General features: G+C 36.4%; 2 protein-coding genes across 2 annotated transcripts in view; both read right to left on the bottom strand.

The window, feature by feature from the left end:
* The window catches only part of plch1 (phospholipase C, eta 1), a 314,659-nt gene extending 312,699 nt beyond the window's left edge, over positions 1–1,960 (bottom strand). Inside the window, exon 1 of the mRNA XM_028794504.2 lies at positions 1,687–1,960. The gene's annotated coding sequence lies outside the window, so the exon portion shown is untranslated. The remainder of the gene's footprint in view (positions 1–1,686) is intronic.
* A 1,190-nt stretch (positions 1,961–3,150) lies between these two features.
* c18h3orf33 (c18h3orf33 homolog (H. sapiens)) lies at positions 3,151–15,039 on the bottom strand. Its single transcript, XM_028794508.2, has 5 exons — positions 14,920–15,039; positions 10,231–10,290; positions 7,295–7,448; positions 5,083–5,243; positions 3,151–4,801 (listed from the first exon to the last, which is right to left on the bottom strand). The coding sequence occupies exons 1-5, from the start codon at positions 15,019–15,021 to the stop codon at positions 4,520–4,522; spliced, it is 759 nt and encodes a 252-aa protein (XP_028650341.1). The 5' UTR covers positions 15,022–15,039; the 3' UTR covers positions 3,151–4,519.
* Between the last annotated feature and the right edge of the window lie 1,294 nt (positions 15,040–16,333).

Here is a 16,333-nt window from a genome sequence, read left to right as displayed (position 1 = left end):
ACGCATGTGACAAATAGAATATCTCCCTGCGGAATAGATATTTTGAAATAAAAATAAAACTTAGGCATGTAAATGTTATGTAGATTCGCTCAGGTCTTGCTCTCAGAAACAAAGTTCTGTTTAATTCCACAACATCTGTAAAATCCAGAAATTTAATATGCACAGCAATCACAGTCAAAAATAATCTTTATGTTTAAGTATCAAATGAGATCACTGATCAATGTTTAACTTGTAAGAGGAGAGCTTTTCATCAGCGGGTGGGCTCTTCTACCCATCCAGCCCACTCCCCCGCTCTCCACTCGTATTACTCGCCATGTGGTCAGCAGGTCCAAAACCTAAAACCTGACCAGCAAACCAAAGCATTTGTCACGGCGATTTTGGGAGTTGCCAGAAGGATAGCTGGCTATACAAACAACCTTTAATGCCGAGGCGTTTTACTTTTTGACACAATAAATGTGTCCTTAGCTGGGAATAGTGTGTCAAGCTTTTTTTTTTTTTTTTTTTTTTTAAAAAAAGACATTCTGTTAAGGATCCGTAATAGAAGAAAATCACATCCCATCAATGGATTGTAATGGTATAATTAATGAGGCAATGGCATCTACCCCTAGAGAATATCCCTAAATAATTCATTATGCTGCACAACAAAGACCCTTTTTTTCCAATACACTGAAACACCAGCAGAACCGGCAACCTGATACTTTGCGACGGTTTCATGGGGGACCTTTGGAGAACACGGACGGAGATGTTAGTGTCACTATTGAACTTACAAGAGGCACGTTTGGCCGACACCGGGTTACTGCAGTGATCTCGTTTCACTTTAAATGCTGACCCTTACTGATTTAACCGCGAGAGCTCTGCACTCTGGATTTCGTTCCCTTCACAAGTACGGCTTAATTTATTTGACAGGACAAACATTAGCCGATTGGGGTTAGAGAACGTTAGAAAAGAAAAGCGGTCTGTCGTTGTTAGTGCTACTTTAGTGCAATGTTTTGTTTCTTTTAACATCTTACGGATAAAACAGAGATCTTACTGAAAAGGAAATAACGCGTTTGCACCGAGGAAAGCATCCTTCTTCGCCTCCAACGAAACGAGGGTCCCCAAGGGGAAGAATCCATCCTGTCCTCTGAGTGCAGGTCGCGACATTAGGGCTGTGCTCACTGGCCCCGTTCACTAAAGCAACTGAAACTGACGCTGCGACAATGTCTCCAAATTCGAACCGTCTGGGGGAACAAAAGTTCTGTTCGAGTCGCCAACAAATTTGACCTTACTGATTAGCTACACATTTAAATCATTGTGACAATTAAGGTGCTACCCAATACATTCACTAAAGCTGTCAAATTTAAGCAGATAAAATGACAAAATAAGAGACTAAATAAGTTAAATTCCAGGTTAGGTGCTCAACAAGGATATCAAGAGCTTCACTTGATTTTTTTAACGTTCATTAATGAACATCTAAAAACAAAAGAAAAAAATAAGTAATAAGAAATGGAGTTAATTAATACCGATCAATAAAACCCAGACTGGGAACATCCATTATGAATCTATAAAGAAAGAGCGTGAACTGGTACAGAGTAATTTTTCACTTAAAAGTTAAAAAAAATGACACACGTCGTTTCTTCTTCTTTTTCTCCTTCTCCCCCCCAATGCACCTGCTGCGTCTGGACAACAAAGAAATCGTTTACTTACTTTGACGAGATGGCCCTTAGATCAGCAAGACATCTTGTTTGAGGTTGTGAAAAGAAGGAAACCTGTCGCAATCTGAATGGAAAAAAAGGTGATCGTGTTTACTTTCGCTCACTCATACTCGAGTCACTTTATTTGAAACTGACGGCAAGGACCAGTTATCTGCCGCCACTTCCAGATTTCTCATTCAAAAACAGTGGAACTGTGTGAATGGACGGCAAGAAGGAAACTCAGTCGTGGATCTTACGGAATGGACGGACACCTGTAGTCGCATGGAGGAGAGCATCTATTTTTAAAACACGTAATACTAAAGTGATACTATTTTTATTCTGCTAAGGTAGGGCTTTAATTATTAGCTGATTAGACGTCTCAATAAAATATAGTTCTGAAAAAAAAAAAACTTAATCAACACAACATTCACTACTATTACTTGCCCTTTTCAGAATCGCGGAGAACAAGTCAGAGAGCAATGCAGGACGGGGTGCCAGTCCAACAAAGTCGCTCACTTTTAAAGTCACAATTTAATAGTATAAAAATCTTTTGGTATATAAGTGGGAAACCAAAGTACCAGAGGAGGCCAAAAGAAAAACTAATCTCACGTACCCATGGGGAGAACGTGCAGAAACACACAGACAAGATCCTGCTGCGTGATTCAAATCGGAGATGCTGGGAAAAAACACAACTTGCCTTGCAAATACGTGACGGCAATGAAGGCCAACATTTAAATAGGTGGTAGGCTATCACAAAAAAATGTGAAAATGTCTAAAGACAATACAGATAAAGAATACCCTCTTTCATTAAAACTATTAATATATTATATAACTTAAGAGAAAAGCACACAAATGTTCATCAGACCTCTCATTGTATGCAGTTATTTTGACACAGGGGTAACAGGAAAGGGGCACACATCAACACAAATAAAATATAACAGTCTCACCCATTCATTTCCAAAGCCTACTTTTTCCATTTCACATTCATAAGGTGCTTGATCCATCCCACTATCAACCAGGAATCCAGTTCTCATCACACAGCCAGTCTGAAGCACGCGTCCACGGTTAATTTATAGTCGTTAGTGAACCTCGCATAAAAGGAGAACGATGAAAACATCTTACACAAACTGTACACTGGACTGAAAACTGCAGAACATTTCTGGGGGTTGCAGAGAGCTTAGTGCTGCTGTGCCGCACAGCTCCAGAGCCCTAGTTTGAAAACGAGTTTCAGGGACCCCTGAGTGGAGCTTGTTTGTTCTCTTCGTCTCTATGTGTTTTGTTCAGCGATCCCAAAAACATGCACGTTAGGTTAGCTGCCAATTCTAAACTGGCCCAGTGTGTGCATGTGTTTATGTGGTGGACAGGCCCCACATTCGGGACTGTATCCCACCTTTTACCCACTGCTGTTGAAAGACTTGTTAGCTTCCACAACCCTGAAGTAAAAAAATCTGGGCTAGGAAAATGGAGGGATGAACAACTTCTAATGATACACTATATATACATAGTTTTGAATTTAAACCCAAACCAGTGAAAAGAGTACAGTATATGGTTTCTCAGTATGCACACATACTTTTCAAATCATTTTACACAACACATTCTTTTAAAAAGGTGCACAAGGATACCCAATACTTTACATAACAGGAGTATTAATACCTGCTGTTTTACTTTTAATCTGTTGAACTATGTGCACCAGCCCAAACCACATGCAAATCTTTTTATTTCTCCATGATTTCAGTTTAACATTTCCTTATTCCAGCTGCCTACTGCTTGTTCCTTCAAAGTCTTCTGCTCTCCATAATAAGCTTTTAATTTACCTTTCAATTCAAATCTTCATCCAATGGGAAGAAACAAGCACACTACTGGTCATGCAATTTGCACAACAAAGGGAGCCTTTTATTGTTTTTGTATTCGGCTTCACAATTCTCCCCAGAAGAAACCAAGGGCACACTCTGTGCCCTCGTCACCCTAAAGCTCAGTGCAATGACGGCTCTCAAGACCCTGCTTGCCTTCCACTTTTCAAAAACTACAGATTCTACTATAAAAATGCAACCAGAAATATTTTAATATTGTTACCCCCAAACACAAGTCATTTCAGGTTTTATTTTATATAAGTTCACTGCTTTACATTTTTTATATGCAGATTGCTTAAACTTTATGTGACACGTTGGTAGTATGTTTTGTCTTTACTAAATGTTGTGAAAGTTATAATCATTTTGTAGACTATTTTCATAAATTAAAAAAAACATACTTTCAGTTGAGTACATGATATGAAAATCAAGGGAACAGTCCAGTTATAAGACAAAAACCTCCAAACAAAGCATTATGTTTAGTCCCATGTGTTCTTTATAAATACTTAACAGGAAGGAAAAGATGCTTCTTCACAATATTAAAAAAAGTTTTTTTCCAGTAAAGTTTAGTTTTGATAACCTCAATGTTCATCCAGTAATTCTACTGTGTATGAAGTTAAGCATCACAGGATTTTGTTGTCACCCTCTCCTTCTCGATCTTACAGCATTTGACAATGTCTCAGGTTTCGTCTTTTGATCTGCTAGAGTTTTTTGATTGGCTGTTACCACAGAAACACCAGTGTCCCTTACTCAGCAGGAACAATTAGAATTTCACAGTATATCATTGTGACATCCAGGGCAAAAAAACAACAGTTAATGAATCATAGGTCTTCAAAGGCTATTAGCACAACATTGTAACAAACTAAGTCCAGAAAAATATTAACATCGCCTTATTTTTAAATACATGCAGACTATAGCAGACCAAAAATATTAACATACTGTATGTAAATAAATTACAAAAAAGGATAGCTTTCAATAAAGTACATTGTTACACAACAATCATGTGTTACTTTTTCTTTTGTCTTCAAGATTCCATTTTAAAGTTTTTTTCAGTAATTTTACTATTGCATAGCCATTTAATCTTGTAAATATCTGTTCTCTTAAATTCATTTTTTTCCAAAGACCAACTCCACTTTTCTGTGCTCGTAATTCAGCTTTAAGTAATTTTTTGTGTATATTCCAAAAGAGTTTGGACTGAAAATGAAGACCTTGTACAGGTACTGTTCTACCAAGTCCTTGCCTTAGTAGTTCTTCATTAATGCACACATTGAAAATGCCTCCCTGTCAGAGAGAGAGAATGAAAAAAAACATCTGTAAGTATTTCACAGAACCAGGCAAGCTTTACTACTGGTGGCAAAATAGCAGTATACAGTCCAGATATCTTATTCATATCATTAATCTATTTTTTAAATTATACAGTATATTACAAAGGAAATAAGCATAATATATATGGTATGTTACTTACAGTATGTGTCTCTTCTCTTGGACAGTAAACCTGAAGACAAAATGGTTATATCTCTCCTGGGACTTTCATAGTGAACACTCTTGTTTTGGTGACTTACCAAATTTGCCAAAACTAGACAGTCAACTGCTGAATTTTCTTTCCCAAGAAGCCTAAACCACACAACTTGTGCTGGTGCCAAGTTTTGTTTTAACCAAGCTTTTCCATCTTCTGTAAGCTCTACACCAGCTAATTTAACAGTCAAAAGTGTATCTTGTTGTCCTGGAAAAAAAGTCAGTGCATAAATTTATATTGTATAATTCGTACTAACCCAGGCAATAAATAAAATAGCTAATTATGCCTGTATAATATTTGAAGACATATCATATTTAAAACTGTGTCTCATTCCATAGTCAATATAGTATATTGGAATTCCATTTACCGGTAATTTTTTTTTGTGATTTAAAACGTACTTTAGATAAAGGAAGATTGAGTTATAAGCAAATGCTAATGCTACAATCTATTGAATAAAATGTTGTTATCCACAAATATATACAATCCATCCATCCTTCATCCAACCCGCTATATCCTAACTACAGGGTCACGGGGGTCTGCTGGAGCCAATCTCAGCCAACACAGGGCGCAAGGCAGGAAACAAACCCCTGGCAGGGTGCCAGCCCACCGCAGAATATATACAATTATTTAATGAAATCAATAAAAATGTTTACAAGTATGTTTTACATAAGATATATTTAATGACATCAGGCATTTAAAAAGTTGTTTTTTGGAATAAAAATGCACCATTAACATCATTATAATGTTAAATTAAGATAGCTTATTAGTCATTATTGCTACATCACTGCTGCAGGAGACTCAGTTTGAGTCCAGGCCTAATCCATATCCTTGTGGAGGTTCACCTTGTCTGTATGTAGGGTTTTCTCTGGGCATTCTATTTTTCCTTCCATCTTCAATGTCGAACTAAATAACAACTTTAAGTAATCCTGTTGTGAGTATGTCCTAGAATGCATCATGCTAGTCCAGGGTTGGTTACACTCAGTTGTGCTAGGATAGGCTCCAACCAGCACTACTCTGAAGCCATTTGTTTGAAGGCATTAATCTGAAAATATTTGTTTATTCATTTATAATCTTAAAAAGGTAGGAACAGTGATGCAAAATATGTATTATGGTGTGCAAGCCTGCATTATTATCCTTAATCACCTTCACCACACTGGTTAAACAAGTTTAAGGAATTTATTACAAGAACGAAAACAGGTTTCATGAAATGTGAGACAACTTCTTATGTATTTAGGAATTAGAATTACAGAAAAGAAGGCTGAATTACCCCTGTCTCATATGTTTTCAATTGACTTCATTTAAAACCTTTACTATGAGCAATAAAAGGGAGCTAATATGACTAGATTTACTTAAAGCATTAAGATGCTTAAGTATGTGAAAAAATTTTGTATCAGCAACTTTTATATCAGCAATAAATTGTATTTTAGGGGTCTCCTACTCCAGTCATGGAATGCAACTGTGGCTTGTGGGTTTTGATTCTAACCCTTTTCTTAATTAGTGACCAGTTTTTGCTGCTAATTGACTCTTTTGCCTTAATTTTAATTAACTTGCTACTTAAGACTCAGGCTCCTTAGGTATTCTGTTGTTCTTTAATAGCAGCCAAACAATAATGAGATATAAAACAAGCCATCACATAACCAGCAACCTAGGTCCATCACACAATATCTGAAAATAAAAAAGGTGAAGGTTTCAATAATGTTGAACTGCTCAGGTCCACAAAAATTTTTGATGGAATGTTTAGAAAAAAGAAAATCAACAGTTTTGGAAAAGTCTGCTGTGGCAGAATGAAAGCACCGACAAGCCATGGAACAAATTTAAATAACAACAAAAGTTAGCTTTTAATTAAGAAACTGGCTGGAGTGAAATTGGTTGGAGTTTGAGACCCCAACTTACCCGGTCATCAGTTGGCTCACTTCTCATCTCATTTCTGTTTGGTTGCCATTTAAGGAAATAACAAAGCAATTTAGAGGACTGATTCTTAAAAAAAGCAAGTCAATTAAAATGAAGGGAAAAGATGTTAAGTAGCAGTAAAAACTGGTCACTAATTAAGAAAATGGATAGAAAGAAAACCTTCAGCCACTGTAGTGCTCCAGGACTAGAGTTGGTGACCTCTGTTGTATTCATTAGTGTAAATCAAGTACTTTCACAAATATAGTATCAGATTATATAAAATTGTTAATTTTAAATTAAATTATGAAATGTATATAAAACAACATTTATAGCAATTTTAAGTATTCATTTTTATTTATTTTACATACGTTTCCTAAGAATAGATGAAATAAATGGTATGGTAATTGGAAGATGTTCCACTGCTAGTCCTTGATCAGTTACATGATGAACTTTTCCTCGAAGTTTCACATTTTGTTGTATAAAAGATATCGGTATATCAAGAGTACTGTAGAATTTTGTTGTCTGCAAAAAAAGAAAATATAAAGGTATGAAATTATTCTGCATAACTTGCAACTTCCAGTTACAAACGTCATGAATCACATTAAAATCACTATATTAAACAGTACCTAATCAATACACATTCAAGCATAAAAATAACATTTTCCTGGCAAAATCTAACATATATTAAAGAGAGAAACAAAAAAAATAATGTACACCATCAATTTTCAAATTTCATCTCATGGCACACATAAACTCATCAGTAAAATTTTGCAGCAAACCAAAAAAATATATTTTTGATGATCTGTCAAAAAATAGGTATAATTTTGATTAACAACAAAAAAAAAAGTAATTACCTACCCTTTTTGCTCCAAAGTGGCTTTTTAAAGAATCTTTTTGAAACTATTTATTTATGATACTTTGTAATAAAAAAATAATACTCATAATTATCAGATGCTTTTACTTGTATTATGAGCAGGTGGCACAGTGTCAGCACTGCTGATTCACAGTAAGGTGATCACAGGTTTGCATCCCAGGTCCTCCCTCCATGCTTTTTGTAAAGCTCTTTGAGTAGTGAGAAAACTAGAAAGCTAAAAGTATATTTAAATACAAGCTATGCAGCTGGAGAAAATGTCAGTTTATTTATTATTAATTCAACTTATCTAATAACAGTTTTGTTGTTGTTATTTTTACTGTTAAAGGCACAATCTTTATATATAATATGCTACCGTGGCTGTTCATTTGTCTGTCTAGGATTTTAAATCACCTGTAGCTCGCAAACCGTTTCACCTATTGACCTGAAATTTGGTACACATATACCACGTGACGTCTACTGTACGCTTTCGCGGGTGATGATTGACCTTCAAGGTTATTCCTCTTTTTATTTTACTGTAGAATCAACTCTTGGCCATGGCCAGCAGGGCAGCCATGCAGCTCATGTACACGGGCACCGTTCTCATCCCTACCACCTTTGCCGTCACTTCCACTACCTCTTCATATTCTTAAGGCATGACTTGATGACTTAAGTGGCAGCTTAAGTGAAAATTTTTTAAAAAAGTACTAAGTAATTGCAACACAAAGAAGAAGCGGGCCGGTAGGGTGGAGAAAAGAAGAACTGCTCAGGAAGCAGCAAGCACATCAACCTTTGAGCAAAGTAATGCTAAACCAGTGCGCCGTTACTGGTATAATATAAACACTGATTAACTGGTTGCTTGACTTAGAAAAGAAAATGAATAAATAATGCCATATTTAGTGGTACTGTTTAATACAATTCCCCTAAAATAAAAGTCTTCTTTTATCTACTGTCCATCTATGCATCCATCCATATATCTTCAAACCCCCTTAATTCAGACCATCATCACAGGGGAGCCAGACCATATGTTATATTTTGTGATTTGAACTACAAAGATTTGATGATGCACATAGCAGGAACATCATGGAATATAAAAAAGTGCTTTTGAAACGTTTGTGGAAGACTTTCCAAAGATCATTATTGAGAATGAAAACAGCATTATAAACTGCAATTAGCAAGTTTAAAAAGGAACGCTTCTGTTAGACTAGACTGTTGACCAAGCAACTACAGTAGAAAAGAAAAGCACAAGACATAATTTACTGTATTGTTTTCTTCCAGTCCAAAGAATAAGCCCAATGGCAAAGAGCAAAGGCAATGGTAATAACATGTTTTTTTTTTTGCCTTGCAATCAGTGATAAAGTGGCAGAGGGTCTGGTTCCCTGTGACAATGAATTGGATAAGCAAGTTAAGGAAGACAGACTGAAAAAATCTGAAAAAAAAAATGACAAAAAATGCATGCACATAAGAGTCACATGGCAGAACATAACTGAAAATTTTGGAACTGCTTCACAGAAATGAAGTGAACTGTAAGTTTAAAGGCCACAGCATTTGCACTGTTAGGACTCCACAACTGATGTATTTCCCATATCATTTGTTGTATGTGTTTTGAATATCAGTGAAACCTGAATTTCTTTTACTTGTAATTGAATGTAGCAGTTCTACAGAATTTCATATATCAGAATTACTTTACTTTTTTCTGTAGAAAGATAGCTATTCATTTAAAACACTCTGGAAATTTGTGAGGCTCTGTAACACTTTCAAAATGATATATCTTGAACAAACCAATAGAAACTAGAGAAAAAAAACTGCTGGTAAGACTACAACAATACGGATATTGTTGATTTGACAACATCATTATTGTTAATTATTAAGTACTAGACAAAGAGCCCGTTTCGACAACGTAAGATGAAACGGGCACGAGTGGAATAGTAATAAGTATAAGCACCACAAACCTCATATATGTGTATTGAATGAATGCGTAATTGAATCAGAATGCGTAATTAGGCCTCGAGCTGTAGTCGAAATTGCCTTTCAGGCCTCTAGAGCTTTAATCGAAGTAGCCTTTCTCTTTGAATTTTCGCGGCCGTAAATCCGCCGCCTGCCGCGATGTCGGTCTCGTAAGGTTTTTCGGGCAGCTGCGCAGAAGGCGACTGCGCATTCGGCTTCGGACGGACGTCAGTGAGTGAGTGAGTGAGGAGACTGGCGAATTATGTATTAAGATTTAACAATTATTGTTGTTAAATCTGTGTTTTTATCTTGCCTTGCCTTTGTTTAATCTTTTTATGTTGCACTTTGAGATTTACTGCTAATGTAAAGTGCCCCTATAAATAAAATGCATTATTATTATTATTGTTATTATTATTATAACATCATGCCAATAATCTATTAAGAGTTCACTTATTAAAAACAAAGACAACAGCTTAAGAACCCATCAGAAGCATCTGCAATACTTACTAGTCTTACACTTCTTGCAATCACAAAAATTCCAGTGAGGGCAATTCCAATGCTGATATTCTGATTAAAGAAACAGAAAACAAAAGATATATAACGGTATATATTTATATTTACATCTTGAATTTACAAATAAAAAGTTGGTTGAATGTCACCAGGAGTAAGGAACACAACATTAAAAAAAATTACAACAGCATTGTAGTGATGCATGTAGTGTCTGATCCTCTGAACATATTGTAAATTGTAAAGCATATATTTCTGAGAAACAGAAAATGCACACAATTTTACATCCCGAAGATTCTTCCAAGTCCTGTTTTTAAAAACGAATCTGAAAGTTATGTAGCAATACAGTAAGACAGAGACTTAAAAAATGATATATCAAAAGATTTACTGTGTGGATTCTTAAGTGGACCTACTGCATTTCTTCAGACATTATAAGGACAAGCTACCAAGCTGGTCACTACCCCTATAATTTCCCAGATATGTGAAGAAGAATGTTATTCTGTGTACCTTATATATTATTTTGATGTGTTTCTGCTTTAAACACACCTCTTACCTGAATGAATTTACATGTCGACAGGATTCTCTGCATAATTTTAAAAACAGCTGCCTAAAAATTAATTTAGTGTATGAATGCATTTTATAAAAGTAATGTATGATTAAAACCTAAATGCAAACTGAAAAATAGACAATACCTAAAGACAAACATGTAACTGTAAGCATCAACAATATTTATTAAAACACAAGTTCGAGCTTACATAAGTATAATAATGTTTTTATGACATCATGATTATCCAAGTAGCATTTAAACAGATATAACAAAACAAAACATGTAAATAAAAATTAATGCTAAGATTACAAACATTAATGCTAAGGCAAATGTGCTTATTTAAAGATTTTCATGTACAAAATACTCATATATGTTACAAGCCACGCTACATGACAGGTAATAAAATATTTTAAAATTATTTGCTATCTCTTGCCCTACATGTACCTTCAGCACCACTCCTTGATATCCGTGTGTGTCTGAACCTCACCTCATTGGTGCTTCCTCTGTTGAGCATGATCCCGTAAAGTCTGCTACTCACACTTTGTCATTATTTTTGAGGCACATTTTACACTTCCTATTTGCTTTTATACTGCCCGTCTTTGAAGGTGACTCTCTCACCATGCCTCCTTCACCTTTACTTCTCCTTGTGTGTCTAACACTTGCACTCCCTTTTTCAGTTATGTCACCAAAGTCAAACTGACCAATCATATTGCTTTTAAGGACAGGACACATACACTGACCTTAGTTATGTCATTTTCTAACCCACTTAACCCAGACCAGCTAGCATAGGACACAAGGCAGGACCAAAATCTGGACAAGGCAACATGCAACACATCCACCAAACACGCACTGGGGCCAATTCAGTGTTTCTAATTCACCTAATCTGCATGTCTTTGGTTAGTGGAAGGAAACCGGTGCAGACACAGGAAGAACATGCAAAATTCAGGCAGGGAGGACATCAGAGGCAAACCCTGGTCTCCTTGCGATGAGGCAGCAATGCGACCACTGCACCAAAATGCCACCCGACAGACATCAGTATTTTATTACAGTATATAGTACATAATTAAAGAAAGCATGTGATTAAAAGCACAATGCCAATGCTGACTCAAAGCTTCACTGCTCAGCCCTGCCACTTGCTTTATGCAGTTTACATGTTCTACTGACACCTGCTTTTTTTCTTCCCAATTTCTAAATATATGCAGATCACATTGACCGATCTATTTAAACTGGTGTGTGTTTGAGTGTCTCCTGGAATGGAGGGTACTCTGTGCAGGGTTTGTTTTTCTTTTGTGGCCAATGTTACCAAAATAACATCTACCTGGATGGATGGATGGATGAGATTTTAAAAATAATCATCAAATAAAACATTATTAACACCTATGTACAGCACTTTGGAAATTGTACATACTGTATTTTAAGTAAAAAAAGACAATGCAACAATTAAAGAAAAACATACTGACCCAATATCAATCGTTATTTTACCTATGTAACTCTCATAGCAAGAATCATGATGGTGCAGTATGCAAAACCACATCCAAGTTTGGCTCCTAAAGGGTTTCTGACAAGTAGTTTATATTTTCTGTCCATTTTTGTGTGGGCTTCCTATGTGGACTTTGGTTTACTCTCACAACATGAAAACATGCTGTTAGATCAATTAACAGCACTAAATGGTACAGTGAAGTTTTTTCTGTGTTTAGGTTTATGCAGTGATGACCTAGTAGTATGTCAGGGATTGGTTCCCGCTTTGGACTCCATGATATCAGTAGACACTTTAGCTCTCAACAGGAGTGTTTTTATGAACCCACTTTTCTCTGCATTTGGTCAACAGTCCCTGACAGCACTGGGCACAAAGAACCAACACTTGGACACATAAAGCAGGACATTTCAGAATCATCTGGTTAACCTAAAATACACATTGTCTTTTATAATGTACAGTAGGGCAAGAGAAATAAAACAGAAACCCTGTGCAAACACACAGAGTGACTTCACTCGAAAACAAGGTAGCTTGGGAGGCAAAGATACTAAGTTAAATGTCACAGTGCCAAGCTGTTCATCAATCACCTCTAAATTTTTTCATTGAATTGAAAAAAAAGATGGATAGATGTGCTATTACAGTATATTGGATGTCAAAGAATACATAACATTAGTGCTGGCAAAAAACTGTCCAAAGACAGATTCTGCAGAAATGTTAACTGCAACAAAATCATTCAAGTGAGGCAAATTCTTTTTAACTGAACAGTGATGCAGTCCTTAGCACTGCTGAATATCAACTGTAAAGTTCTCCTAAAGGGTCAATATTTGGGAGCAGTTTTCCTCCTACACTTCAAAAATGAATGTGTGTGTGTGTGTGTGCGTGTGTCTGTCTGTCTGTGTATGATGAACTGGCAACTTTAAATTCAACCTGTATAGCGTGGACTACTATTCGCATTCTAGCTCCCACCCCCATAACTGGAATAAATAGCTTTTTCTGTAATACTATCAGAAAAATGAAATGTACATTTTTTTCTAGAGTACCTAATAGTATTATGTACAAGGTTTTGAATCAACAATAGGCAACACATTTCTCACAGATTTTTGCAAGGTTATCCTGCTTTATTAAACTGCAAAAATAATAATAGTGGCTTTAATGTTATTCAGTTTTACTGAGGAGCAGGTTAAAAAACACATAATAAAATATTCCTAATTGTAAAATTGCAATATGAAAAACAACACTAACCTGAATATGCAAAAATTATTCATATATGTACTTGTTTTATTTTTATTCATATATGTACTTGTTTTATTTTTATGTAAATTTCCAAAGTTATTATATTTTCTTTTGGAAAATTTTCTCTAGGCATTTGCACTTTAAATGTAATTTAAAATATATTTTGAAACAAGCGTAAAAAACACAAAAATGACACTAAGAAAGGAAAGATTCTGAGAAACATAAAACTTTGGGAATGTCATCTTTACACGAGTGCTGGCATCAACATACATCGAAATGGGAGCTCAAGTAACTGCAAAATTCCTGTCATGAAATGATTTGGTATGAAACACAATCCTCTGTGTGCGTCTCTGGGGGAAGCCCAAAGGCAAGGTATCTGAAAGAACAGTGTGTGGTACATGCATTATGCATTACTTTATTTTTTTCATTCTCAAACTCTGGTTCAGTTTCATAATGTCTCGTATTGATTACTGTAATTCCCTCTTCATTGGCCTCCCTGCAAAATCTATACAGAATCTACAGAACTGCAGCTAGAGTCCTCACCCACACAAAGCGTTTTGCTCACATCTCCCCTGTTCTCTCCCAGCTTCGCTGGTTACCGGTTCCATCAAGGATTAAATTCAAGATTCTGCTTCTCACCTTGAAAGCCCTACATAACCTTGCCCCCCTCTACCTCACTCAGCTACTAGCTCCTTACACTCCTTGTCGCTCTCTCAGGTCCTCGAGCAGTAATCTCCTTACTGTCCCACGCACCAGACTCTCCACCTTGGGAGGCAGGTCCTTCAGTGCTATAGCACCTCAACTATGGAACTCTCTTCATCAGTCTCTCCGAGATTGCTCCTGTTTCTGCACTTTTAAATCGCAACTGAAAACGTTCCTCTTCTACAAACTTTTGTCATCTGTGTAATCTTTTTTTACTTTGTATGTAAAGCGACCTTAGGTTTGTGAAAGGCGCTCAATAAATGTAACCTATTAATATTTTCTTGGGGAATACATGTGTAGTCAGTTAGTTTTAGGGAAAAAAACGGGAACGGGAAAGATGGGTAGTCTGGTACATTGACCTTCATTGTAATAGTCAACATACATGGATAGTGAGGCGAAAAATTGTGAGGTGTGCTCATTTTTTGTATTAAGAGCGAATACGCGACTGTTTAGTAAACGATGACGGAAACTTTAATAAACACGGTTTCCTGACTTTTTACCGTTAATATACATAATTTGTTACACACTGACGTTACCACACAAATAACGATGGTTGTTACAAACTAATATACATATACGGTATTTAAACACTGCATAGAGTAAAAACCCAATGGAATATAACATTGGTTTATTCAGCAGAATACTGCAGTAGTGCACAAGCTACGCTTTATTGTACAAATCTAATAAAAAAACGCTCTGTTTTGGTTTATAAATGTTAATGTTTAACTCATACCCTGAGCACAAACAGATGCCTATCTAAGAAATTCGACACTTTAGATACAACATTGCCTCCGTTCTCCCCGTCTTTTTCATCCGACTCTTCCTGCGGTAACATGTTGCCTTGTTGTTCCGATAAGCCCCGCCCACTACAACGGACACTGCTGAGGATCGAAAAGCTTCGAAATGAAAATGAATTCCAAGTTAACACTTCAGCCACACTGATCCAGAATCCGTTTCAATCCCGATGCTCTCCGTGTGGATTCTGTGATTTCTCCTTGTAATAATTTTGATTTTTCTCCGACATCCTCAAAGATATGAATGTTAAGCCGGTTGGCAATTTTACATTGATACCACGTGAATGAGCCTTTAATAATAATAATAATACATTTTATTTATATAGCGCCTTTCCCATACTCAAGGCAGGGCATACAGTATATAGCATTGTACAAACCAGATAAATAAATAAAGACGATTAAGACAGTAAATTCAGAGAAAAACAGACAACATAATTGATTGTATAGCACACACAAATAAATACAGGTTACAGCTTGACATAGAGGTAAACTGAGAGAAGGGTAATAAAGTCAAGTAGAGCTAAAAGCCATTTTAAAAGAATTTGTGGAGTCAGCTGACCTGATTAATTTCGGTAGGCATTCGGTAGAGTCTGGGCGCTATACAGCTGAAGGCCTTGTCACCTATGGAGAGTAGATTAGTGTGGGGCACAACAAGATTTCCAGAATCAGAAGACCTTAGTGGGCGGACAGGCACATAGTGATGGAGAAGGTCACTGATGTTGTTTGGCGCAAGGTCATTTAAGGCCTTGTAGGTTATTAGTAGGATTTTATATTCAATTCTGTAAGACACAGGGAGTAGGTGAAGGCGGAGCAGGATGGGTGTTATGTGCTCACTGCTGCTGGTTCGAGTAAGGACTCTTGCAGCCGAGTTTTGAATAAGCTGGAGCTGTGATATAAGATTAGAAGGGGCCCCTGCCAGTAGGGAATTACAATAATCGATGCAGGATGTGATAAAAGCATGGACAAATTTCTCAGCATTAGAAAAGGAGAGGAAGGAGCGAATGGGATATGTTACGGAGGTGAAAGTAAGAAAGTTTCTTAATGTGATTTATGTGGGCGGAATAAGAAAGGGAGGAATCAAAAATGATACCAAGATTATTTGCAGTAGAGGCAGGTCTGATGAAATCACCGCCAAGATGGACTGGGAAAGAGCTCATTTTAGTAAGTTGCACTTTAGTCCCATTTTGCAGGAGTTCAGATTTGTTGCAATTTAATTTTAGCAAGTTCTGCTCCATCCAGGTATTAATTTCACTGAGGCAGGTTGAGAGCTGAGAGAGCTCTGATGAAGTTCCACTTTTAACATTGAAATAGAGTTGAGTATCGTCTGCATAAAAATGATAACCCAGTCCAAAG

This window comes from Erpetoichthys calabaricus, chromosome 2 (genome assembly GCF_900747795.2).
Source record: "Erpetoichthys calabaricus chromosome 2, fErpCal1.3, whole genome shotgun sequence".
NCBI classification, from domain to species: Eukaryota; Metazoa; Chordata; class Cladistia; order Polypteriformes; family Polypteridae; genus Erpetoichthys; species Erpetoichthys calabaricus.
This window is presented reverse-complemented; position numbering and strand designations above follow the sequence as displayed.